Raw genomic sequence first — 27508 nt, forward strand, 5'->3', positions numbered from 1 at the left:
GTCATTTTCTCCTTTTTTTTTCCTTTTTATTCATTTTTTTAGGTTGACATTGAGTGAGGATTTCAGTCCATGTGTTTTAGAAGAATTTACGATTTATCACAGGAAGTGATCGGATAATAAAATTGAGATTTCCCTTAAATCCTGCAAAAACAAAAACAATAAAACTTTATCAATGAAAAAATATTAAATAAGTAAAGAAATAATCGCAAGCTTCGGCACATTTTCTTATGGTTTTTGTTCAACAAAAATCTAATTATGTCATCACACGGTGAAATTCACAAAAACCCAAGAACCCACAATAGAGGAACGTTCAGACACTGTAGCTATTAAATCCACTCTATTCTCATTCCACTCGTGTGACACAAAATCTCTTTATTTCACTTTCAAATGTTCTAACCCCACAGTATTCCTCTTAGAGCAATCCACATAATGTATGATTTGATGTGAACCTTAGTCTCCTCTCATCCTAAACTGTAGTCACAAACTAGGTAATTATATTGAAGGAATTTTTAAAAGTCACCATGTTCTTTTTTTTTCTACAGAGCTCAACCTGGGTTGACCAGGGACAGCTTTGAATGTTTAAGAGGCAGCTCTAATTGGAAAATGTGTCCAGACTTTTTACTGGTAGTGTATGATATATAAATTTATCCCACATAGCTTAAAAGCCCAAAGACTTCTGGTTTGTCAGCTTTGCTTGAACACATCTGGAAAATACAGACAAGATTTATAGGAGAGGGGTAAAACCACATATTGTTGGTAGATTTTATGGCAACCCACTTCTTTGTAGTAAATCTACAGATGGGTAAATTCAGTGTCTAATTTCCCAGATGGGAGTAATAAAGTAAAATGTCTTCTTCTTCTTCCAAAAAATCATAGGCTGTCATTGATTATCTGATTTATTTATCATTTATAAACCTTGTTTCTGATTTATTTGTAGTTTTGTGAGTTTTTATGGCAAATGCTAAAATAGTCATTGTCCCATCTATTCAGCCTATCCCAGCTGTTGTCAGATGAAGGCAGGATACACCAGACATCCATCCATCACATGAATCTGTTTATTTTGTTGCTAAAATACGGCTATTTAGGTGTCGCTGTCAAAGAACAATTTTTAATGTCAACTCTGCTTAGTTTTTTTAAAGTCCCAACTTTTGCCCATATTGGATTTGTTTGAATTATTTTTTTTATAATATTTTATAGTTTTAAAGTGGTAATTTTGTCTCTCTTTGCAGGTTTTGTAACATTTGCCCTTGTATCTTTTGTCTTTGGTTGCAGTCTTTTAAATCTATACTTACTGTGTCTGCAAAGCTGGTACTCTTGCTTTTAACTTTCTCTCTGTATAGCCAATTTATGGTCATTTTCTTTTTTTATGTGTCTTTTGAAAATATTTTTATTTATTGCATATTCGAACTTGTTTTGCATGCCTTTTTGTCCTTTCTTTTCTTCTTTTGGCTACTTCATGTCTGCAGTTATTTATAATATATTTAACATTTCTTGGGTCATGTTCACTTAGTCTTGTGTTCTCTTTTTGTTTATTTGTTTGTTTGTAGCAGTTCTGTTAGTTTTAAAACACTTGCTTAGTGGTGTAGCAGGATTTTTTTTTTTAATGAGGTGATTGATATAGGGCAGAAGTTAGTGTGGGGTGGCCAATCAATACATTTAGCTCATTGCAAGGCCCAGCAGGATCAGTTAACTTTGGTTAGAATCAGTGTGAAAAATACAGGGAGTCATGAAACCGAAAAACAGCTTTGAGCCCTTTTCAATGTCATAAACAAAATTCTGTTAACATATTTGAAATAATATTATCAAGGATAGGCTATTAACTTTTAAAGAGCAGCTCATGGCAGTTGCAAACACAAAAAGTCTTTTGTCTCACATAGGAAAGAAAGGCATCAAACAGTGTCCTTTTGGTGATCTTTTATTCTTGTGGTTGTTTTGTGTCCCTTTGGAGTAATTTAACACATCAGTTAAGATGTAGCATGACTCATGGTCCTTTTGCATCTCCTCTTAGCTGGTTTTGTCATTCTGAGCCACTATTTCTAGCTCCTGCATGCCTCTGATATCTGTTGCATCCATTTGTTGTTGGTTTATTACAACTATTTTGGTATTTGGTATTTATGTTTTTTCAGATTAAGTTTTTTCGAGATTGTTCAGTGTGTCAGTGGCAGCTTGATTGGCCTTTCAACAAAGATAGTATCAAACATTTCAAGCAGAACCTGAGCCTCCTTGACTGCCTGGGCCGGTTCCCGTCCAGTCATGCTTCCAATGACCTTTCTCTTTAAATGTTTAATTGCGGTCTTCTGGACGCTTGTGTGTCCTGCATGTAATATCTCAGTTAATACACTAGGTGGCAGCAAAGTCATATCACTGGAAAGGTCTGCGGCAGACAAAGTGAAATAATCGTTTCACAGTCCCCATCTTCATTACCTAAGCACATTACTTTAAATGTGATTTAATGATGATTTAACCCAAACAGCTTTGATAGTGAGAGGAACGCCCTGTTCACACTTCATCCAACAGTGCGCAGCAGCCGCCCCCATGTTGGAGGGGCGGTATAAAGTAGCCAGATAATCTTCCCTTTTTGCCCTCTCAGCAGCAGCACCCTTTTATATGCATCGTCTCTCGACAGCTTGTTGTTTTAACTCCGGCAGCGGCCCACTGGAAGCCCTCATTGAAGCTACATGATCAATCTTTTGGAGACTCAAAGATAAGACATGGCTTCTGAGAACTTTGAAATGAACGGTGATGCTGACCTACACATTGAGGCGGAGGTAAGGCAACAGCAGAAAGGAGTCCCGTTGGGAAGGGCAGCAGATATCCCAGTGTTCCCAATGCTAAGCCCGTCATATCCTGGTCAGTCATGCATTAATTCCCATTGAAAGAGCTCCTGGTAAACGGGAGATATTCGGTTAAGAGAGAAAGTGTAAGGCTGTCGTGGTATTTATCCGTCTCGCATCCATTCAGGCATATTTTGTTGTTAAAACTTAACAAGTGTGATATCGACTGTTTTGAAGTCAGAGTTAGTGGACACTTTTATCAACAGCGTCCGCGTTTCAGCTCAACGTGGTTATTTCTGGGCTCGTTTGACATTTTCATAAAGTTTTCTTGTTTGTGTAACGAGAGGAGTTTGTTTCCGTCTTTGTCTGCTCTGGTAAGGGTCAGTTTACACTTAATGCCATGCGATACGGGCACCGTGTGTGGGTGTAGTGTTCAATCATCAGGCTACTCCCTGAGATCAGGTGGGCCAGCCACTGACCCAAATCAGGGATCCAAAATTTATTTTTACTTTTAGATACTTATACCATACCATATTCATCTTAGGCTTCTCTAGTTTTACTTCACTTTGTTTCAGAGCGAAACAACATAGGCCCCTCCCTTTATTTGACACTGTAAATCACATACAAGTGACTTTTAAGAGAAATATTTTAATAACAGTAAACGTGAGAAGTATCTGTACTACTTACAGCTATGACCAACCTTTTCTGATGTCTCACACAAAGTAACTTTATGGGATCACAGCTTAGATGCTGGAGTTGTTAGGAGCATCCCTCTGAACTTATCTCATGATTGAACTTTAGAAAATGATAAACTGTCTCGCCTAAAGTCAGATATTAAGGAAAAAGTTGAATATATATTAAGATAGGAAATTAGTTCCTCGTGTTAATAACCTGGCAATGCCTCAGATTTATGTGTGTAACTGTGTAACAAGTGATGATGCACTGATGAGTTAATGTAAATTATTTATAATTTGATATGTAAAAATATAGTCGGTGACTAAACCAGTACTTTAACTAAGTAGACTTCTCAATGTAGGACATCTTCCTATAAAGTTTCATTTTTTAACATTGGAGAGTATTGGTTCTTTTTACTTAAATGAAAAATCAAAATACTTCCTTTCACCGTGCTTTATTGCATAATATAACCTCAAAGTTGAACAGACTAAGAATAGATTGTCACCAAACACAACACACATAGACACTTGAAATGAGAAGTGGCAGTGTTGTAACTGGGACATGCAGGTGCACTACTGCAGAAAAAGGCAGTGAAAATTAGCTCATGTCTACTGTCAGGCATGGTGTTCATGCATCTGCCAACACACACACATGCACACACACACACAAACAAAACAGCCATAGAAAAGACTTTGAAAAGCAACAATGCGCAACCAAACAACACAGTTAAGTTTTGGTAATGATCAACAGGATCTTCTGTGAAGTAACCTCAGAGGTATTACTCAAGTATTGAGGGGGGAAGTTATCGTCTGTCAACCATTAATATCAGATTAACTTAAGTTTTAGTCAGTTTGGTTTCTAAAATTGTCTAAAATTGAATATTGTTATAATTTTATTTTGGAAATAACTATTTGAAGCTGTCTTGAACCCGTCATGCATTATTTTGTATCTTTTGGTAGTTATAAAAGAAAATGAGGCCAAATTAAATGATTATGTTGCTGTAGCATTTCTTTTTTATCATTAATGTAATCTTAATTGTTAATATATTGAATGTAAGCATCCTATTTTCATAAAAAACCAATGCAAAAATTATATATGATATGCTAAATTTAAGACTTTCTGTCTTGCTCAAAACTTAGAGACAATGTCAGTGCAAGTTAGTATTAAACCCAATATCACCGTATCTATACAAGCACACATTATTAACGCAAACAGCTTCTTTAGTGAGAGGAACTCAACAAAAACTAAATTTAACCAGAAAACCTGAGTAATAGTGAAACTATCACAATATGGTAAAAAATAAACCTCAGCAAGTGAAAATGAAGTTGTTAACAGTTTAAGAGGTCAAAGTACGCACACGCTGATGTGTGTATGCGTGACAGGCAGGCCGCGGCCTCCACACACTCGTGCTGGTCCACCACAAGAGCTTTTCTTTCCTCTGTGGCCCGACAGGTTTTCACAGCTGCTGAACGAGGAATGCAGAGCTGGACCTCAGTGTGTGATGTTGCCAACCTGGGCACAAGGTCACCATTCATTCATTCAGCTTCACCCAGAGGAAACTGGAATAAGCTCATAGGAAGGCACATTCGTTTGCCATGATGCAATCTTTTAAATATTTTAAAGTAAACCATAAACATCACATCATCATTTTTATGGGTTTGTAGAATAAGGTGGTGGAGATAGGTGAAAAGGCTTCTATGTTATTTTGCTTTATTTTAGAAATGACATTGACTATTTAATAATGTCCCTTTAATGATATACAGTACATGAGTGTGTAGCTGAGTGGTGTTACAACTGCATCATTTTTTATGCTTTCAGTGTGGTCGACTTGTGTACTTCTTTCTAAATTCTTGTTAAGTGTCATCATTCTAGTTGTCTTTGATTTCAGTTTTCATGGAAATGATGTCACAATGTGTTTTTTTTTTCTGTGATGGACAAATGCATTCTCTGGCAAATTTAAAATGAAAATAAAATTCCAGTGTGACGGCAGAAGCAGAACACTTCTGCTTCTCAGCTTATCAGCTCCACATTAAAGTTATGTTTTCAAGACCAGTTTCACACAAGTGAAACTACAGCAGTGCATCAAAGGACTCCCCGTGTATGCGTAGGTTAGGGTTAGCTTCCTCCTAAAGTCCAAAATAATACTTCTTTAGTTAATTTGTAATTCTAAATGTACCCTAAGAGTGAGTGTTGGTTTACGTGGTTGTTTGTCTCTAAGTTGGCTGATTGAGAAATGGCATGTCCATGGTGCGATCTCTCCCCTGAACACTTATTTTCAATGATGCCAGAAGAGTTTGTATTAATTTTAAGGGACTCTATTGCAGCCAAATAGCAAATGTTTCACCAGTCAAGAGGAAATAGGTCATGAAAGGCCTTTATCTTTATGGTGTAAAGAAACTGGAATAAGCTCATTTGAAGGCACATTAGTTTACCATTATGTAATCTTTTAAATGTTTTTAAATGAACCATAAACCACACATTATAATTTTATGGGTTTTTTTTTCTTGTAGAATAAGGTGGTGTATATAGGTGAAAGGCTTCTATGTTTTTACTTCATTTTAGAAATGACATTGGCTATTTAATAATGTCCCTTTAATAATATAAATGAGTGTGTAGCTATGAGTGGTGTTACAGCTGCATCATTTTTTATGCTTTCATTGTGGTCGACTTGTGTACTTCTTTCTAAACTCTTGTTAAGTGTCATCGCTTCCTTTTCTCTAGTGTATTTAGGAGGGGGGCATACATAGCAAGTCTGTGACCCGGCCAGTGTTTGACATATTATATTTGACCTACCAATAACTTAAGTTTAGATTTTCTGAGAAAGAGTTGAGTCATTCTGAAAATAGTATATGAAGAAATGAAGTAACACTTGCAGATGTTTTATATAACTGGATTTATTATCTCCCAAATACCCTGTGCTTGGGTCTGAATGTATTGAGTCCATTTAGATATTCTTTTTTTTTTGTTTTGTTTTATTGTTTTTGATTTCAGTTTTGACGGAAAGTCACAATGTGTTTTACCCATGATGGACAAATGGGTTTTCTGGCCACTTTAAAGTGACAGCAGTGCATCAAAGGACTCCCCATGTATGCGTAGGTTAGGGTTAGCTTCCTCCTAAAGTACAAAATAATACTTATTAAGTTAATTTGTATTTCTAAATGTACCCTAAGAGTGAGTGTTGGCATGCATGGTTGTTTGTCTCTATGCCAGTGGTGCGATCCCTCCTACAAACCCTTATTTTCAAGGATGCTAGAAGAGTTTGTATAAACTCTAAGAGACTCTATTGCAGTAAAACACCAAATCCTTCACCAGCCAATAGGAAATGGATCATTAAAAAGGCTTTTATCTTCATGGTGTGACTTTGTCTATGTGATGCTGGTATCAGGATTTGTGTTCAGGCCGCACAAATTGAATATTTAATAATATTTCAATAATAATACACGAGAGTGTAGCTATGAGTGGTGTTACACTGTATTTAGGAGGGGAGCATAAAAAGCAAGGTTGTGACCCGGCCAGCAGTTTGACATTTTATATTTGACCTAAGTTTAGTGACCTTTTGAGTTATGGATTTTTCTGTTCAGCAAGAAAACACTTTCACTTCCTTTTCCACAAAAAAAACAACAAAAAAAAAACCTGGATTGCACTATACAGGATCTATTTGTCTGAATGTATTGAGTCCATTTAGATCGTCATTTTGATTTTTATCATTTTTGATTTTGGTTTTGATGGAAATTGAGTCACAATGTGTTTTACCCATGATGGACAAATGTATTTTCTGGCCAGTTTAAAGTGACAGCAGTGCATCAAAGGACTCCCCGTGTATGCGTAGGTTAGGGTTAGCTTCCTCCTAAAGTCCAAAATAGTACTTACTAAGTTAATTTGTATTTCTCAATGTTCCCTAAGAGTGAGTGTTGGCATGCATGGTTGTTTGTCTCTATGCCAGTGGTGCGATCCCTCCTCCAAACCCTTATTTTCAAGGATGCCAGAAGAGTTTGTATTAATTTTAAGGGACTCTATTGCAGTAAAACACCAAATCCTTCACCAGCCAATAGGAAATGGATCATTAAAAAGGCTTTTATCTTCATGGTGTGACTTTGTCTTTGTGATGCTGATATCAGGATTTGTGTTTGTGTTCAGGCTGCTCTGCATGAAAACCGGAGGAGGCAGCACAGGTCCCTGAACATGAACCATTATGCCAACAAGAAGAGCGCCGCAGAGAGCATGCTGGACGTGGCCCTGCTCATGGCTAATGCCTCGCAGCTGAAAGCTGTGCTGGAACAAGGATCAAACTTCAGCTTCTATGTGCCCCTCATTACTCTCATAAGTATCTCTCTCATCCTACAAATCATGGTGGGAGTTATACTAATTTTTATAGGTAAGTTTTGAAGTCCAGAGGGTGAACCTCCCATAGTAAATATCAGAAGAGGCTCACCTCTTTGAAAAGACTGCTTTGTCAAATAGTTTAATAATTAAGGTTATTTTTTCAGAAAATAAAATGGTAAAGAATAAGAGGATTTCATCATCTCATATAAATTTAACTGAAGATTCAGATATTCCAGAAAATGTCCCAGGGACAAGACTGAAAACCAGTGCTGAACAGCCTCAATCCTTAGGCCCTTAGACAGGCCTGCAGTAAAACCAGACATAATTCTGTAGGAGAAATCACTCCATGGATTTCAGAATATTTGTGAGAATCACTGACAGTGATCACAGTTCATCACTTCATCCTCATCTCAGTTCACAGTCAACTATGCAAAGAAAAAAGGACGCATATAAACAGGAAACATTGCTGTTTTCTGGAGGGCCGGGCTCAGTTGAGATGGACTGAAGCCACTTGCAAAACTGTCAGAAGGTCTAACTAATCAAAATCTGAATTGTTTATAGAAATCACAAACACTTTATTCCTGTAGAGACTAAGAAGGAGCAGACCCACCCAGTTAAAAGCACAGTTCAAAAGCCAGTATCTGTGATAGGATGGGGGTCACGGTTGGAATGGCGTATGCTGCCATGCAGATTACTTCTTTTTCCAGCAAGACTTTGTCTAATACAGCAAGACAGGCAAATCATTTCTGCATGTATTACAGCAGTATGGCTCTGGCTGGTAAACGGGTCTGCCTGAAGTCCAACCTGTCACCTACAAAGAAAAAGTGTTTAATGAAATAGAAAAAAAGAGGCTGTCAGCCTGTTGAGCAGCTGAAATCTTCTACCAAGCCAAAAAAGACTATTTAAACTGCATTAGTAAGCACAGTGGTGAATAACATTTTAGTTAGTTAGTTAGTTTTAGTCATTTGCTGAGTTATTTACATGTTTTAGACATGAGGCCTAATCACTTTCCTGGCAGGTTTACAGGGATTTTTCAGACTTTAAACTCTGCAGAAACATATTTTACTAACTTTTATTTACCTTTATCACTGACAAATACCTTGGAATCATTTCAATGACACAAAGGTTTTTACTGTAAATGATAAAAAAAAAAGTTTAAAAGAGGTCAATTAGAGTAACTAAGGTTTGGAGAGGGATTTTTTCTTCCTCGCTCAGGGAGCACCCCTCCTCCCCTCCAGCTTTATTCTTATCTTATCCCAACAGAGAATACTATTGTGAGAGAGAGCTGAGTGTAGAGAGCCACAACAGGAAGAAATGCCTCTAACTCTCCTCTGCTGTCAGCTGGTTCCAATTTTAAATAGCTGTCTTCATTATTTGGAGGATATACTCAGGAAAATTAATAACGCCTGCATTAATGTGAAAAGCTTTTCCTGTTAAAAACGGGCTTAAACACGTTTCATTCCAAGATCATTGAACCAGATAATGTCCCAATGGAAGAGGCAGATAATTATTCAACTGTCAGATGCTGTTACTTTATCATACCCTTCAGCCATAATTGCTTCAAAACTGATGTCACAGTTAAACTCTGTGCTGACCCCTGGTGGAAAAAAGATAATACTCCAACTGTCCAGTAATTTCTTCATGTTATGTTCCCTTTTTTTTCCAGTGAAATGGGATCTAAACGATGAAAACATGCACTACAAGCTGAACATCTTGGAGAATGTTGCCACAGCCTTTGTCTTCATCATAGTTGTAGTCAACGTCTTCATCACAGCCTTCGGCGTGCAGCGGCCCATTGAGAATTCTTGATTAATTTCTAATTCTTTCCGTGACTCATTGGAAGCTGATCAAGACTTTAACGTTATCGTCTACAGAGAGTCATATTCTACCAACTAGATGGTCAAGTTATGCTGTCTGCTCCTTGTGTATACATATGTTGGAGGAGTTCCCTGTTTCTCCATCTCTGGCCAGTCTGGGATAAGTGATATCAGTCAGCTCTTTTTTACCTCCCATCATGCTCAGGTTACTGATGCAACTAACTCCTTTACTCATAAAATATCTGTTCAGACTGTGTAAGTCACAACCACTGTGATGGTTTGCTAAACAAAAGACTTCCACTTGTTATGTTGTAGGGTTTTTTCTTATCATCCCTTTATTTTATTTAGTAATAAATAAAACCAAATCAAAACAGCATAATCCAAATAAAATAAAACTCTGAATGAGTGCAACAGGATTCATCTACCCTGACATGAAACAATATACTGTACTAGAACTTTTCTGTGGGGGCAAATGTAATGTTTACAATGCTTCAAATCTTATTTAATTAAGTGTACCTTACTTTTTGTCTTTTATAAATGCTATGCAAAGTGTATTTTTTAAAATGATTTACATGTACATTAGTTCATGTCTGTGTGTCCATTTGCTTTGAAGCATTATTTTTTTATCACTTTTTTAAGGATCAAAATATTCTTAGCTTAAAATATAGTATTACACATTGACAATTTCAATGAAATTTGTAAATAAAACAAAGTCACAAGCTTGGTGTTTGGTTTTTAATTCTGCATAGTTTTTATTTTCTTATACAAAGACAAAGGTCTAAGAAATGATGGCACTTGCTCATTTAAGGCATTTCTCTGGGACACAACACACATAAATTTTGACAAGAATCAATGAGTATATATTATTGGACAGTCCCCGAAAGGCTGTAATTTCCCTTTAGAATAACATTACAAATTAATCAGAGACACGTTAGCTGCAAAATATGTTTATGTGCCTCTTATGGGCACCAGAAATTCTGACCTTTGTACCACCTAACAGCTTCTTTACATAGTTATTTTGGCAAACCCATCTCTATGCCATGAATTTGAAATAAATCATTTACAAATCACTTCGGAAAAACTATAAAACTTTATCAGCTTGTAATTTTGGTGCAAGCTTGCTAAACTTTATGCAAAATAGAGCCATCAAAAACTTGTAACATTTTAGTCAGTAATGAGGCACATTAGGCTGTAGATGAAAAAAAAGTGTCCATACTTTAAGAAACAATGTTTATCACAAACTTGGGTTCAATTTATTAAACTGACGCTCGAATTACAATTAAATATCTGAGAGAGTGTCGTGAGACCGGGTATAAAGACTTGAGCAACTTCTTGCGTGGTGTTAGGTGGTGACTAACTGCTGTCGCAGCACAAGAGAAAAAAAAAAGTCCATCCTGCCAGTCCTATAAGCGGAAACACAGACAAAGGAAAATAACGAGTGGTGCTTCCGTACTTCGGAAAACAGAGGATGGTGTTCTAGATATGTACACAGATGGTAATACAATGATGCGATTTCCAACCATATTAGAGCGTTTGACCAACAAAAAAATTGGTTAGAGATGCCACGAAGTAAGTGGCAATGCCTTAACCGTATGTGTGTTGCAGGCCACAAGGGCCAATTCCATCCTTGTCAAGGGGAGTGCTAACCTTCTCTCCTTTCATACAACACGCTTCCTGACTACGAGGACATCGTATATATACCGACGATTACAGGAATTAGTTTCACTCATGGTTTATTTTCAAATTTTTAAGGCAAATATACTAGCTTTAACTATTTAATATTGTCCTTAAATAGTCAGATTATAATAAAGGTTTATTTTTATTACATTTATATTCGAATATTTATGTATTTTGGTCAATCGCCATTCCACCCACAATGCACTGCTCTCAGAGCACGGGATTTCATTGGTAAGTGGTATCACGTGATAATAATTACGCGTTTACTACATCTTAATTGTTGTTTTACACACTCGACGATGTCTCGGATGATCCTGATAAATTATTTTCTCTCTCTTTTTCACTGTCCAAAGAAGAACGAAATTAATAGACTTGTTACATTCTGGATGATGTAGCGCCCTTTTTGCCCGCAAGATGGCGGCCATGGTTCATAACCAGGTTGTCTTTTACTGACTGTGTGGGGGCACAAAGAAGCCTCACGTCAATTTTTGACAGACTTACATTAAAGTAAATAATACGTGGAGATTTGGCTAAACAAACAAACAAAGAAAAAAAAATCAAGTCACAACAGCTAAATGTTTTGAGCAATTTGACAAACTGTTGATTGCATTATGCACTTGAAAAAGTTTTAAAGTGTGTTAATCCCTTTAAACCAAAAAAGACATTAAGGAAAAAAAGAAAGTGCCAAATCTCTCCTGCCCATCTCATTTCAGAGCAAAAGCATGTATATAATACACACTGTGTACAAAATTAGTATTGAACACTTGAGATTTATAGTAAATGCTTTGGTAGTGTCAGAAATTCCAAAAGCACCACGTGTAATGGGGTCACCCACTACTTCATGAGGCCTTCTTCAGTGTACCATATAAGAACCTCCTGTGCTTTCTTTTTCAGACCAAGAGCTGCCATCCCAAGGGCCCGGCTGCCTCCCGATACTTTAGTTTCTACAGAAATAAAAGGCAGTTTCTTAGTATCAAAAGATTACAATCTGATGATGAATTGGATTTTGCATCTACACATGAACTACCAAATGATACAAACAATATCAAATCAATGTAAAGGCATTGCCAGGAAAATTGGGGAACAATTTACCGCCGTAGTAATAGAGTAAAGCCATTCCCACAGCAAAGCTGAAACAGCCCAGGAAGAAGATGGGACCTGGAAACATGTATGCACACAAGAATATAGAAATCTGCTTTAGACTATGCGCTTGTGAGTGTAAAATGAATAAGTCTTTGTGGTGCTGATATAAGTCCTATTTGGTTTCTGCAGGTCCACATAATGCCATCCACTTCATTTAATTCTTGAAAGCAGTATTGTATATGATTAAAATGAATCCATTAAGACTAAAGCATGCTGTAAAATAAGTATTTAAAATTAAATCTGCATTTGAAAAAACATTAAAAACAATGCAACTTAAATGCAATACAGTGTTTTCCAATAGAGGACATTTGATTTACTGAACGATATAGCGTCTACAAACAGTACAAATGTCAACAATCCACACACAACAACATGTCAAGTGTAACCTTCACATTACCTCTGTCATTCAGAACATGTTTCCGTTGCTGGATGTTTGGAAATGTGAGTGGATCTAATGAATCTGGGAACAGGATGAAATATACTGTCAAAAATGTCTGGTATACATGGATAAATCCAACTGATTGTGAATTGTTCAAATAAAAAATGGATATGTGAATGAGATGAAACAAGGAGGCAGTTTTTGGGGACTAACCTCTGAGTCGGAGCCGTGTAGGTAAGCTGTAGTATACCTCTTCCACATGGAGGTGAAGAGCTCTGTAAAACTCCCTACATGCTTCCTCACCTTTCCCCTGCAAGTAAGTCAGGAGCTCACCCAAACGGACACTTGTAGGGACGTCCAAGTTTCTGAACTGAAGAAAAGTTAACAACTGTTATGGCAAAACACACTCCAGGATTTAATAAAGCATTAATCTATTATGGCTCAATTTGAGAAAAGTGCTTATATTTTAAGAAAAATAGCTTTACTGATTATACACTGACTACTGTGATTATTGTGAGTAGTCCTGTGTCTCAGAACCCAGCATTTGGGGAAAAAGGTTACATTGCCTTTATCTAACTAATCCCAAATGACTACTCCTCTGTCAAACATGCCCAATACTATAAAAAAAAGACAGGTTTGGACAACTTGACAGAATGCCATTAATTGGGGCAACCTGAAAGAGCTCCTGACATTGGAATCCTGAAAGGATGGCAGGCCACCAGAAAAGTAGCCAGAGCAGTAAATGTCCATCACTCTCCAACAGTGTATTTGCACCAGTGTTATGACCAATTTGACCATGTGTAACAACCAGAAACCACAATATCCATATCCACCTCCTGCACCTCAGTAAAAAGAGTTTGACCCTCCACAGTTATAGCAACAGGGACTACTGGCAGATACATCAGTACAATAATCACCAACTGTGTCTTTACTTATAACCTACAGTTATGTTTCTTCAACATTATACAGGGCTTACATTTCTTGACATTTTTTGGTACTTTTATGTTTGTCTTGTTACTGATTAAGTTAGAATATTTATTAACAAGTTATTAGAAACAATATATGCATGGTCATTTGCATCAAACACAAACTGCAGTGAATTTGCAAATAAATGTAGTGGTGATTTATTAAATCCCTTTACTGCATTTTTATCACACAAAAGAACTGTTATGTTCACTTTTGCAGGTTGTCTGGTCCCCTAAAGGCATATCTGGTTATAGTCTTAAAAAAAGTAATGGTAAATTATTAAAATGTAATTTATTCTTACATTTTACATGACCTCATAATTAGTGCCCCACAGACACAACATCCTTGATATATTGTTTGAAACACAGTATTTGTGCAGGACCATCTGATGCTTGAACTAGCTGACCAAGTATTTGTGTGGAAATGATTTTACATGCAGCGATGGAGCATAAATAAATACACAAAGTCCTGGAAATAAGAAGTAAGCTTGCTTAAATTAGACTTAGGCTACTTGTTCTTATGATACTTCATTTTTCTAATTCATGTGGATTAAATAACTTTGATACTGAATATTTTGACTATTTGTATTACATTTGTCTTACAGCTGGAGATTTGGCTTTTGTCTAAGTCTTGCATGGGCCCTACAATTACTGTATAAAATGTAAAGTCGTAAATTCAGTACATATACAACTACAACATAATCTATTGCTTTCAAGTTAATATACCAGTAATACGAGAATATTATACAGGCTACGGCATTAAAGATTGTATATCATTACTTCATGGTTCCCTTGTACATATACCAGCAGGCTATAAAAATAATGATTGTATTAGTAAGGGGACTTACTTTAGTGGCTTCCTTGTCTGTGAGGATCTGTGGATAGATTCTGTTGAGCTGTAGGATGAGTTTGTCCACCAGCTCTGTGTCCAGTCTTCTTTCAGCTTTGAGGAAGGCGCTGTCCTCCATCAGCTGCTCATGAAAACTGTCTGTCCGTGTTGTGAAGGAAAAAGAAAACTCATAAAAGGTATACATGCAGTTGTCTGACTATCAGTTTCACTGCAAATTTGAAGTAATCTGCCCATTACTGGTGGGCATAATAGATCGGGCATTGTCGTAAATTATTATTATTTGTTGTTGTAAATATGTGAGGATGAAGTAAAGGAATGGTAGATCGGGAAGACTACAAAAATACATTAATGGACAGCTAGTATTCAACAAGTCTGTCAAACTCGTTGTTGGTGAACTTTTCAGAAACCTCTAAGACTTGAAATGAGACGTCCCACAGCCATTAACAAAGCGAAGACACCTTTTAGGTCGTTAGTGTTGTAGTTATGTTCTTGACCTGGACGCCAAGGGAGGATATCCAACCGAAAGGCTACATTTTGTGGTACAACGAGCGCAACTTTCTAATTTAATTGAAGAAAGACACAAACCTCCCATTGTGGAGTCCCCTCTGTCCTCTGTTTGGATACGCCCACTGACGTCAGCACGCTGACAGGGATGGGCTTACGCCAACGTCTTCCAAAAATGCAAAAACGTTTCCCGTTCAGCTATCAGTAAGGCAGCCAAGTGTTTATTACATAAGGGATTTATTTTCAACAAAACATATTACTCTGCCATAATTACAATGCGAGACATTTCATTTAGCTTACATTATATGGAATTTAAAGTAGTACACGTCCGTTTAATATCTTCTATTTTATAAAGCTACTTTGAAAACTGGACCATATAGAATAACCATATGTGTAAAGTATCTTACACTAAATATAAACTACTTAGAATATATCAAACCTTGTATTTAGTTGCCTTGTGATATGCAATTAAGTCACAGAGGATCTGTCAGTATATACCAAAAATCAATATTTTGTGTATTTATTTATTAAAATGTAAAAAATTAAACTGTACAATTAATATCTTAGAAAGATAGAACTCTTAGAAACACCAGATACACCAGAATTGTGAAAGTTAGATTTATTTCTTCACCAGCCATCAGTGGAAGCAGAAACAGGAGCAAACAGACATGAATTTTGCTAGTATTCTTTTCACCAGTCTTCCTAAAATATTATCCAGCCAACTAGATTCAAACTCCTTAATGAAACAGAGAGGACAATGAATCCCGTAGTCTGAACGAAAACAAATAAATACAATTGCAGTCATAGTAAAAACATGTAAAAATCAATTAGGAACATGAATGTGAGCAATGATCTGTAAAATGTTCTCCTATAGCTCAAACATTTACTTTTTTTAAGTCATGTTTGCAAATTGCACTTATAAAAAACAAAACACACAATGGCACTGCAGACTTATTTCAAGCCTTCGAACTTTTACAAATTGTATTAAAAATTCTTTAAAAACTTCATCAATAAAGTTTATGAATACTTTTAACATCAGACGTTAACTTGTAAAATTTTAAATAAGTTTGCATCACAATACTGTTCTTCAGTCATAACAAGCTCACTTGTATTCGTAACAGCTTTGCTAATTCTACAAAGAGCATCCAGTCTAGTCAACACCCTACACTTGGAGCTCTACATCTGTAGCGTCAGAGTAACAACACACATCTTGCTATTAGCTTAAAATATGACAAGCCATTGCTTGTTTATTTTGACTGTAAGAGGCAAATCCAAATCTAGGCCCAAAGGACAAAAGAGGCAGAGAAGCTTATTTGTCTCTTTGATTTTAACCAGCAAGTTAAATCGTCTCTTTTTTTTTAAAAGCTAACACAAGATATCTGTTTTTGTTCATATGAAATAAATTATATTAAGATATATTTAGACACTTTAAAATCTGAGGTCTAGCCCAAATAATAAGTGACACTTAAAAAAAAAAGCACAATTTTAGTGGAATAGAGGAATTAGCTAAGAGTACATAAGTAAAAACAAAAAGTGCTAAATCAGGGTAACAGGTAATGTGTAATCAGCACTCCATACGTCTCGCTTCTCCGGGTTTAGTAATCATAGTGATGTATACTGTTATAAGACTGATATACTACAGTGTGTAGCTGATGCATCGAGTCATTTTTAACAGTCACGCTGTTTGATAAAACTTGAGGGAATATTACATACTTGTTTTGGCACTTTAACAAAAGGCTCTTGGCAAATACTAGTGGATATGTTTTTTTCTTTGTAATGATATGATTTGGATCATAATCAAAGTGATGAAGCCCGGAGCACAGCAACTGTCAACTGTCACATACACTCTGACGGACTTCCTTAAGGACACTTGGCTTGATTGGTTTACTGCAAGTAGAAGAACAGAACAAAAGAAAATAGTAAGAATACAGCAAGTCCATTTTTTACAGTTTATTATTAAGGCAGTTAGAATATTTGATGCACAGAATAGATGGCAGCAAGAACCAAAGAACTAAGAGATGCTGTGCATGCAGGCTTCAGCATTGAGTCACTAATACTGTATAAAGATTTAAATATATTTATGTCAGTCTTCAAGCTATATAAACTATAAACTATAAACTAAATATCACACAGAAATAAGACTAATTCTTAAACCTAATGTTTGGTCAGTGTATGCCTTCCTTGAGACAAATGAATAGATAATACAGACTAATTTTATCATTAAAATAGTATCTGTTCACACCCAAAGAATCTTATTTCATAATGGCAGAAATACGTAAGGCCGACAAAAGAAAGCATTAAATCACCTCAACTATATTAATACTGTAACCTCTAGAATACATAGTAAATTGACCAGTGTATTATATACAGTTACCTGTAATATGTACGTCCTAGTGGCTACAAAACAGGGGCCCATCATTACAAATTAAATGACTTCAAAGCCTAAGGCAAAATCATGGTCCATGCGTTGTGACAATGCTGGTTCTGCAGTGCAATCTCTGACTTACATGGTGGTTGGAGGAAGCTCCCTTGCCCTTTGTTTTGGCTTTGCCTCCTACTGCTGTGGCACTGTTGCGGCGCGCCTGCTCATGGTCAAACTCCAAATCCTCTAAACGCTGAGTTAAAGCCAGTTTCTGCTGAATGGCCATACGTAGCAGAGAATTCAGCGTCTTCTTTTCATCTTCAGCAGCAGCCAGCTGCCTCTGCATGTCGTCCAGCTGGATCACATACTCATCACATCTGAGAGGAAGAGGGAGGAGGTGAAGAAAGCAGTACAAGAGAGGATAGGGATAAACATTACTGCCAGCAGGTGGAGCAATTTGCCATTAACTTCATATGTTTCCTCCATTTTCTCCACACAGCATTTTCCAGATGGGAGGATGAGGCTCCTGCTAGCTGCCTATTACATCAGACTGTTCCCACAATGCTCTGTCTTTCTCATTGACATACAAAGAAGAAATAATTTAGCACAAATAGCACTAGAATTTTGATATTCTATCTTGAAATAATTAGAGATAATAATCACTAGAGGTTATTCTAATGTTTTTTTAAGAGTAAAATCTAAGTCATTAATTATGCATGCAGAGTAGAGGACTCCTCCTACCTTGTAGCAAACATGGCTCGCAGAGAGGAGAAAGTGGCTGCATCCTCTTTCAGAGCCTTGAGTTCATTACGGAGCTTCATCATTGTCTCCGTCACCATGGCTTTCTCAGTGTCATACTTACTCTTGAGATTGGCAAGGGCAACCTCAGCTGTCTAAATGAAATAAAGCACCATCATTAATTTCTTGCCCTCAAGCCAATTCTAAACTCTGTGTTTATCTCAAAGGAATGCAGATCAAAAAAACAATAGACTTTCTTCCCCTCATACAGCAGGTATGCGTACACATAAACACATCTTGTACACCCAAAACTTACCTGTTTGTTGGCCTTGAGAACAGCTCTGAGAGTGGCAATTTGTTCCCTTTTGGTGCTAAGCAGGGACTTCAGTTTGAGAATCTCTTCCATGCAAGCTTCTTTGTCTTTATCTGCTACTGTGCTCAGCTCCAGATTGGCAAGTCTCTGACGTGACAGCTCTGTCGTGCGGTCCACTGCCTGCTGCAGGTGACGAATCTGGTCCCTGATGATAGCTACAAGGTTATAGATGTTCATGGGTTCTGGGCGGTGCTCTGGAGCTGCAGGTGTGGTAAGAGTGGTGTTGCTAGAATCTGACTTTCCAGTTTCAGAGTCAGTGATCAACCCGCTGGTGAGAAGTACAGACTGGTTCTCTTTCCCTTCTTGCCCCCTTCTTACCAAAGCCTTGCCTTCCTTGTAATAGTCAAGCATGACACGGTTTGGAGTCTCATTGTTGCACATGCACACATGGTTGTAGAGATTTGCCAGCTCTTCACTGAAAGCTATAAGTTCATCTTGGGCCACGTTGAGACTGCCAAGAGATTCTCCCGCTGCCTCACTGACCAGACGAAGCTCCTTCTCCAGACGACACACCTCCGCTTTATCTGCTTGACTAATCTTCTCCAAAGACATCAACTTTGACCTCAAGTCTAGAACATCGCTCTCCAACTGTGCTCGCTCGTCTTCATATCGCGTTCGACACTCCTCGTACTGTCCCTTTAGTACTTTCAGCTCTTGCCTCAATTCCCCGGCTTCAGACACTGCCACAGTGTATTTACACTGCAGAATCTCAGGCCCGTTGATGTCAAGCTCGTAATAATCCCCGTCATCATGGCTGTCCCTGTCTTTCTCACTGTCTAGGGCAGACTGGCGCTCCTTACTGGCCTGAAGTTTCCTCATTGCGCTTAGATTTTCAGACAGCTTGTTGATATTTTCTTTTTGTTCAGACAACGTGCTACGAGTCTGCTCCAGCTGCTTCTCAGTCTCCTGCAACGAGTTTTTCAGGACCACTTTTTCCCGCTCGACCTAGCACAAAAATAGAGACACATTAGGTCAGCTGGAGGTCTTTTAATAAAAACAAATACTACAAATAATAATAATATTATGCAAACAATAGCAGTCTTTTGGCCACATGAAAAAGATGCACATAACATGTCTCAATGTGCTTTAAGAAGCAAATGAATGAATAAATAATAGGCTAGAATCCACTCAAACACTCAAATATATGTCCAGCAATAAACAGTCAGTCCAATCAACTCTCCTCTTCTGTTCCATTAAAATAATACCTGACAAAGCATCTGTTATCAGGAATTAATGGATGACTCCTAAACCATTAATCAATGGACCTCTTTAAGGGCAGCGTCCTTTTTATACCATGTTCACTTCTAATTAAACAAACACCATATTTAGATAAATAAATAACTTCCTAAAAGCTGCAATTATATAAAAATCATTCACTGATTCAGTAAATACACAATACTGCTATTCAGACAGCCACTGACTTTCATTAATCTGACAAACTGAACAATGATGTGTCTCTTTTAATGAAGCACAAGTGTGACTCCTGCTGCAGTCACACTGATGGACTGACACACAGTAGTAGATTAATCTGACGTATGATTGGCTGTCATGGCGAATCGCACAGAGGATGTGACTGAATAAATAACAGAACTGTTTTTTCCACATTACCTGAGCCTGATTTTTTTAACCATTATTTTCCATTTGTGTTAGCTCGATGTGAATTTTATGGAAAATACAATTAAGTATGAGAAATTTATAATTCTACAAGGACATAAAGCGTTTTGTGTCATTGTGTTTTTCCTTTAAGCTGGAAAAACAGCAGTGACAATAGAGAGTTTGTCCTCAGGAGAAATAAACATCACGTCTTTGCTGAACTGATAACTCAGTAAAAATAATGCTGCTACATTTGTGAGCACAATGGCCGTTATCCCTTTTCAACATGGTGAAGAGTGATATTTTCAGCTGCTTCTGTCCATCGTTTCTATGCTTTTACACAACTACTGCACTTCTGAAATATGTCTAATCTGTTGTACTGTCCGATGTTGTTCAAATGCAAATATTGCACAGACACCATGGTATGCTCATATGAAGCTTTGAGAAAAATTACAGGAAAAGTTAATGTCTGAATGACTGAAAACCATCATCTGACAATCAATTAGATTAGATTAGGACTTTAGATGTTGGCTTTATAAGTGATGAAATAAACAGCAAGCTGAGCTTATAACTCTATACCTGTTGATGTGATTGCACAGTTTAGATAGATGTTTGGACCACACATTAATTTGTAGAACTACTTCACAGGTGCCTTTTATCAAGAAATAATATAAACATCAATCAGATTTAGACTGAACAAGTCAATCAGACAGTAAAGGTCTACAATCCAAACACATCTCATTAATTTCATACCTGCGCAAGCTGTTGTTTGAGTTTCTGTATCTCTGAGATGTTGAGCTCACTCAGCAGGTCATCCACCAGGCTTGGAGCTGGCTTGAAGGCCCCTCCTTTCTTGTTCACTACAGTTCTGTTGTCTTCATCACTGTCACCTGTCTTGACTAAGCCGTTCTCAAAGCCTCTTATCAGATCATCGTTGTCAGGTTCAGGGATGGCCGAGGGATCCTCGTAGAGTTTGGGGTCATCAGTGGAGATATTGAACGAGCTGCTGTACACAGAGCCACCGATGGTCATGTAGTGGGAGAGCTCTTTGCGTAGTGATGCCTTCTGCTCCCGCTCTGTCTTAATGGTCTCTAAAGCTTCTGTGAGTTGTCGCTCAGCGATTTCTCTCAGACGCATGGCTTCCTCCAGCTGGCTGTGTAGACACTGGGAGTCCTCCTCCAGACGGCGGATCTCATGTTTTAGACCTTCAAATTCCACCTATACAGATGATTAAAGATACAATGAAGAAACAAATAAATTCACTCGTACGAGTGATGTACTGTGATTGTACTCATGGACAATATTTTCCAGTAGCAATAAAAATAGCAGCAGTTATTTTCACTGCAAAAACCATTGTTTATCATACAAACAAACAAAAAAAAATCTAATTAGTCGATTCTCATTCATTCATTCTGTCCAAAGAAGTGCAGGAAAATATTTTGTTTGGTACTGTTCATCTCACCTGATTCTGTCTGAGCACAGACACTTGTTTCTGCAGAGAGATGTTCTCCTCCTCCAGCTCACTGTAGTCCTGCAACAGACGAGCCTCACGAATTTTATACTCTCTGATGTCATCTCGTAGCTGACTGCGCTGCAGCTCTGCCAACTCAGAATTCTGCACATGAGAAGGACAACAAAAGAATGGTATGTTATTGCAGGTGGCACAAACACAAACTCTAATTTAAATCTATGTTCACTGTTACTGAATGAAATGTAGTGTCATTTGCAACAGCACACTGTGAACTACATCAGTGGAATGGTCCAGTCTTTGTGGGGGAAGTTTGTTTCACATACCACGGGGGTAAGACCTTGGCAGTAAATGGCAGGAGGAGGACATGGTCTACTTACCAATACACCACAGACAGCATCCTTTGTTTCAGGCTCTGTGGACCACTGCATCATAATTCCTCCCATTTCACAACCCACACAGACATCTTGCAGTAAAAATCACTAGTCTGCATCACAACTTCAAATATGTTTACAGGCTTGAATCCTACTCTGATACCTGAGAATATACATCTGCTTAGAAAAATATGTTAATTCTCATTATTTTTCAGATAACTTTACAGTAACTCTACAAATTACTTTTCAGAACATTTTTTCAACTGACTGCAACTTCACAAAAGAATCAGAATAAATAACAAGAGGATTTGATTGTGAAGGCTGCCCATAATATATTTTAAATGTTAAGAAATTCATCTGGCATTAATTGTTACCTCTCTCATCTCAAGAGCAATTGTTGATAGGCGATCATTTTCCGCTTGGGCACTGGAGAGGGATGCTTTGGCCTGTCGGAGCTCATTCTGCAACTCTAGGACTTTCTGCTGGTATAAAGCCTCCTTACTAGCTGATTCCAGCATCAAGGACTCCTCTCTGCTCTCCCCATCAGCTGCCACCTTCCTGTGGGTAGAGTAAGCTTGTCCAAAGGCCTAGAATCAAGAGAAAAAAATAATTTACATCAAGAATGAAGAGCAAACCTGTTATAAAGTGCCCTAACAGAGCCACAACTGCGAAAAAATATTTTCCCTTTGATGGAACAGTTTCTAATTCACAAAGTTATATTAGAAAATGTATTATCTCATCTAAAGATATGTTTCAAATATTATGTAGCTACTTTGCTCAATAAATGATTATTTAATTATTTAGAATGAACCCTTTAAAATGTTTGCCATTGTGGGTTCTTCTAAATAGGAAAATAATAATATACAAAGAAAAAAAACACCATTCAAAATGTGATGAGGAAGAGGAAAGTAAAAAAAATGTTGTAAAACGGAAGGTAGTGCTTATGTACTACAAGAAGAGTGTGTTTATTACTTTCATTAAAGAAGTTAGCTTTTCAAAAAGGCAAATTTATTACTTAATTAGGGAGCGCCCCAAAACAAAAATAAACATTGGCATGTTTTTCTTTTGCTCTTTTATTACTCTACAACTAAAGTAGAAATATAGCCTACAGATATAGATGTAAATTTATCACTAGATAAATCACTAGATAGTGGGTGGATCCTAGAATCCACCCACGATCCACCACATCCTGGAAGGCTGCCATCTTCAACTTGGCCACTAGAGGGGAGTAATCTAAATATAATTGAATTAAAAAAATACCTCAATCTACTATGAATTTAGAGTGTCAAGCGTGCAAAACACAATTTATCCATCCATCCATTTTCTATACCGCTTAGTCCAATTCAGGGTCTCAGGGAAGCTGGAGCCTATTCCAGCAATTAGCAGGCGAGAGGTAGGATAGACCATGGACAGGTCGCCAGTCCATGGCATGGCCAACACAGAGAGACTAACAACCGCTCACACTCACATTCATTCCTAGGCCAGTGACCAGTTAACCTAACATGCATGTCTTTGGATGATGGGAGGAAGCTGGAGTACCTGGAGAGAACCCATGTGTAAACGAAGAGAACATGCAAGGGCCACTGTTCGACACTCCACCCAGCCGAGGCTCGAACTAGCGACCTTCTCACTGGACGGCTAACCACCACGTCACCGTGCAGCCCAGGTTACAACCAAAATTGTAAAAACATAAAATGTCCCGCAATTTAAATATGATCAGTTATTCTTAGAAATGTGTTTTCTTTATGCTCAACTTCTGAAATGTTAGGTTTTCTACAAGTTGTGTTACTTTAAACAACATGTTCTCTTTAATGAGTTTTGTGAGATGTTTTGATTTGCCCCTTAAGGTAATTTTGTTTAGAACAAATTGTCTGATCAATATAGAGTACATAGTCTATACTTACATGGTGGCTGTTAACTATCTATATTGTAATATTTAAAAAGAAAGATAAAAAAAGGTCTCTAATTCTGTTTGATCTAATTGCTAACACAGACACAAAAAAGAAGTAAATCAATATTCAAAAGAGTGTAGCAGACATTTTCCTTCTTTTCAAAATTGCTAAATTTTGTTAAATCCCCTGTAAAGTACTTATAAGCAAAATTCCTTAGCAACTTTCTGGTAATTTGTGACATAGTAAGTATTGTTTTCAATATTACAATCAAAGATATGTTATTAGCACAATTTAAACCACAATTTCTCTAATTGCAAGGTGTTATGCAAAGGTCTACTTGATGTAAGTTGATTAGCTCCCCTAACTGACCTAGAGGCTGGAGCATTTCCATAAGGAACCAAACCAGTGATGTGACAGCTACTGTCCAAGAAAGTCCTGAGTCCCTCCATAGCCTGCTGAGACGTGGTGTCCTCATACAAGGACTGTACGATGATTTGGGTAACAAGCGGTGGTCGGCTGCAAGGTAAACTGATGAAACGCCTTGGTCATTTCGACTGATGAAATACTTCACAGCAGCAGTCATAGTCAAGAGATTCCATGGAAATGATTTCAACTATGAATCACTTAGTGACAGAGGTGTGATCCTCAACATAAAGTGCAGTTTAAAAACGCCACTCAGTGCAGTTATTAAAAATAACTTCCTCATTTTTAAATAACATGTGATTACATGATCCTCATCTGCGTGACGAAACCCTTAATGCTTTGTATGAATACCAGATCATTTTTATGTATGAGACTGAGATCAATCATTTGTTCACTTACAGTCTGAGTTACTATTGTGTATGTGTGAGCTTGTGGCTGTGGTGAAAGACAGTAAGTTCAGACTTATTAAACTGAATGATCAAAGGAGTAATAATACAGTGTGAATTTATTGGGCAAGTAGAAATACAAGAGAAAAAAAAAAACCCAAGAAAAGTACCGATGTGGAAGTATCTCAGGAAACAGTTCTTCTAATGATAAACTGGTCACAAGAAAGCTCTGACTACACTGACAGAAGGGAAAACCCTGACCTTTGTTTAAAATTACATCATTATTTTTGCCACAAGTTGGGATTTCAGAAGCTAAAGCCGTTTCTTCTTAGGTATATTAATGAGAATGTTTACAGTCACTGCTTTCTTATCTACCAACATAATTCAATCTGGGCTTTTATCTTACAAAATATGTACAGAAATCTTTGCATATGGAATCATAAGAGCACCATGACAGGCAGCCCCAAAAGAGCTGCTTTATGACAACACTGGACAGGCTGAGATTGTCCCTTTTAAGTCAGTATGATTGAAGCTATCTCAAGTATATGCCTCTATAACAATGAGGATAATAATAAGACACTGTTAGTATTACATTTCAAGTTATTGACTTTGTGTATTTGTTTTTCTGCAAGTTTATGTCATAACATCTCAAAACTGAAGGGAATTGTATGATTCGTTTGCTATAGCTGAGGGTTAGGAAATGTTCTCCAAACAACCAATTAGCAAATGAGAAAGGGAAGGGGGAAAAAACAAACAAAAAAAAAAAAAAAAAAAAAAAAACACACAAATCCACAATAAAGAGATATTATCTTAATTGTGTTTTACTCTTGGGTTGAAAGAGGAAATGTCTGCAACAAATTTCTATCCAACCTTCCTTATTTAGTTTTGTTTTCAACCTATCAGACAACAAGTTAGCTATTCTAGTTTCCAATAAACTATTGATGCTACTGAACTCTCATTTGATTACCTCCTCTAATTCAGAGGGCGCTAGTTTTTACATACCAAGAGCAAGTAGGGACACGTGACCATTTTTTTTTTTTTTTTTAAATCCACAAAACCTTAAAACATTCGAAGTTACAAACGTGGCGTACTAATATCTAAAGAGACAGCTTTTGTGTTTACGCTTCGTGCTTGGGGTCATAACTCTGCGTTGCATCTTAACTTTATGAGTAATCAACCGACCATACATTTCAGATACATTCTGATGGCTACGACTAGTCTTTTAGATGAATCTTAATCCAACTAATACGTTATTAAACTTTAACACACACTGAAAAATGCTAAACGTTGTTTCGCCTAAACGTAAACAGTTAATGTATGCCAAGGACAAAATAATTATTTTAGGTTACGTGCCAAACTTTAACATTTTGACACTGTTAAAGTGTTACTGCTGGCAATATAAAACTATAGCTGCGTGGCTTTGACCTCTTGTTACCTCCTTAAGCTGGTCCAGCTCATGTCGGACCGTCTCGTATTCTGTCTCCAACTCATCAAATCGTTGCTTGAGCTGCTGTTTCTCCTCCAGCACCGCCAGTCCATATTCCGCCGCCTGGATCTTTTCATGGGTCGTTTCACGGAGCTCCCGAGTGAGACGCTCGACTTCTGCTCGGAGCCACTGCGGCCCGGCTTCTGTCACCAACACCGCCTCAGGATATTCCTGCTCCTCCATAGACATCTTGGCAAGCCGCCGATTCTCAGCTATAACGGGACCCAGCCCTGCCTGGCCGGCTAGGAGGAACGGTGCGGAAAACCACCAAGAGCACAAATCACTGCCCTCTTTGTTTGAACCGCATTGTTGGGGCTTGAATGGCCTTTGATTCCCTTAGCTATTTCCCACCACAAACTTGGACAAAACGCGCAAATTAGACAATATTTTGGTCATACTCGGTGACTTTCCTCAGCTTCTTTATAAAGCTGACAGAGGAAACTTGAGTTGAGATCATCGATTGAAAAAAGCTCTCTGCACGGCATTCAAATCTGCGTAAATGTGACGGGTAATGTAGTTCAAAGCAAGACGCTATCACAGCAACATACAGTACTTCTACTGCCATTTTAACTACAAATACCAAAGTGCACTGCGCTGCCTTCACCAAGAGTCCTTACTGACCGTAGGAGTCAATACAACACTGCCATCTAGAGACTTTGTGATATAACTACAACCGTATTCGCTATTGGTCTGACAGATCAGTGTGTGCCAAATATTAAAATGAGAAAGAAAATAATAAAAACAAATAAGTGAAAAAAAAGAAGTTTAATGGTACAAACTTCAGCTCAATTTCAGTGATATCATATTAGGAAATATATATGATATATATTTTTTTATTATTTGGCAACTGACAAGATTATTTATTAATGCTAAGATGCTTGAATAATTTTAATAATTTTGTACCACCCATTATCCATGTCTGCGCTTCTTTTTTTTTCCAAATTTATGGTACATGTGCTAAAACTAGAAACCTTTCTACATGCTTAGGTAGTGAAAGATTACATATAAATATAAAAAGCATGATGTCAATAATTACTTGACTATATTATAACAACACCTTCAAAATATTACCGCAAAAACTAAAGGTGGTAATTTCTAAATTCTGAATGTGTTCTACTATATATCAAATTAAATTTCCTTTCTTTTGTTGCCAGTTTTCTTATTTATGTTTATTTTTTGTTTTTACACTTTTTGATTTACACTGAAAAAAGACCCTTTGACATTAAAGCAAAGTCATCCATGAGGCTTTTTATAAAACTAACAACAAAAACTTACACAAAAGATTCAACACCTTACATGTTGTAGA

At 37.3% G+C, this 27508-nt stretch overlaps 3 protein-coding genes and 1 non-coding gene across 6 annotated transcripts; 1 reads left to right on the plus strand and 3 right to left on the minus strand.

Annotated features, from left to right (window-relative positions):
* Window positions 1-2516: 2516 nt before the first annotated feature.
* On the plus strand, window positions 2517-10313 carry ninj1 (ninjurin 1). Its single transcript, XM_041980557.1, has 3 exons — window positions 2517-2768; window positions 7587-7824; window positions 9439-10313. Exons 1-3 carry the CDS (start codon window positions 2712-2714, stop codon window positions 9579-9581), a joined length of 438 nt encoding a protein of 145 aa, XP_041836491.1. The 5' UTR covers window positions 2517-2711; the 3' UTR covers window positions 9582-10313.
* A 3-nt stretch (window positions 10314-10316) lies between these two features.
* On the minus strand, window positions 10317-15237 carry card19 (caspase recruitment domain family, member 19). Of its 3 annotated transcripts, none has more exons than XM_041980553.1 (6): window positions 15189-15237; window positions 14602-14741; window positions 13002-13158; window positions 12807-12869; window positions 12359-12424; window positions 10317-12210 (listed from the first exon to the last, which is right to left on the minus strand). In XM_041980553.1, exons 1-6 carry the CDS (start codon window positions 15193-15195, stop codon window positions 12101-12103), a joined length of 543 nt encoding a protein of 180 aa, XP_041836487.1. In that variant the 5' UTR covers window positions 15196-15237; the 3' UTR covers window positions 10317-12100. The 3 variants fall into 3 exon arrangements, with proteins under 3 accessions (XP_041836487.1, XP_041836489.1, XP_041836490.1); XM_041980555.1 differs by lacking the exon at window positions 15189-15237 and adding an exon at window positions 15062-15135; XM_041980556.1 differs by lacking the exon at window positions 12807-12869.
* Window positions 11131-11258, minus strand: LOC121637601. Its single transcript, XR_006009907.1, has one exon. It is a non-coding gene; the product is annotated as a U6atac minor spliceosomal RNA (small nuclear RNA).
* A 477-nt stretch (window positions 15238-15714) lies between the features above and the next one.
* LOC121636767 (protein bicaudal D homolog 2-like) lies at window positions 15715-26671 on the minus strand. The gene is made up of 8 exons (XM_041980552.1): window positions 26152-26671; window positions 22390-22602; window positions 21636-21788; window positions 20927-21391; window positions 18524-19525; window positions 18211-18362; window positions 17615-17846; window positions 15715-16994 (listed from the first exon to the last, which is right to left on the minus strand). The coding sequence occupies exons 1-8, from the start codon at window positions 26389-26391 to the stop codon at window positions 16992-16994; spliced, it is 2460 nt and encodes an 819-aa protein (XP_041836486.1). The 5' UTR covers window positions 26392-26671; the 3' UTR covers window positions 15715-16991.
* Window positions 26672-27508: the final 837 nt, after the last annotated feature.

Source organism: Melanotaenia boesemani, chromosome 3 (genome assembly GCF_017639745.1).
Source record: "Melanotaenia boesemani isolate fMelBoe1 chromosome 3, fMelBoe1.pri, whole genome shotgun sequence".
NCBI classification, from domain to species: Eukaryota; Metazoa; Chordata; class Actinopteri; order Atheriniformes; family Melanotaeniidae; genus Melanotaenia; species Melanotaenia boesemani.

Bases quoted from the DNA above. Each gene is read 5' to 3' on its own strand.
- card19 (XM_041980553.1), bottom strand. The intron at 12,425-12,806 runs GTAATGTGAAGG...ACATGTTTCCAG, and splicing joins ACATGTTCTGAATGACAGAG to GTCCCATCTTCTTCCTGGGC. The intron at 12,211-12,358 runs GTAAATTGTTCC...TTATTTCTGTAG, and splicing joins TTTACTCTATTACTACGGCG to AAACTAAAGTATCGGGAGGC.
- ninj1 (XM_041980557.1), top strand. From the start codon at position 2,712: ATGGCTTCTGAGAACTTTGAAATGAACGGTGATGCTGACCTACACATT. The intron at 2,769-7,586 runs GTAAGGCAACAG...GTTTGTGTTCAG, and splicing joins ACCTACACATTGAGGCGGAG to GCTGCTCTGCATGAAAACCG. The intron at 7,825-9,438 runs GTAAGTTTTGAA...TTTTTTTTCCAG, and splicing joins AGTTATACTAATTTTTATAG to TGAAATGGGATCTAAACGAT.
- LOC121636767 (XM_041980552.1), bottom strand. From the start codon at position 26,391: ATGTCTATGGAGGAGCAGGAATATCCTGAGGCGGTGTTGGTGACAGAA. The intron at 21,392-21,635 runs GTGAGATGAACA...TCATCTGTATAG, and splicing joins CTGTGCTCAGACAGAATCAG to GTGGAATTTGAAGGTCTAAA. The intron at 18,363-18,523 runs GTAAGTTTTGGG...TATTTCATTTAG, and splicing joins TTCTCAAGGCCAACAAACAG to ACAGCTGAGGTTGCCCTTGC.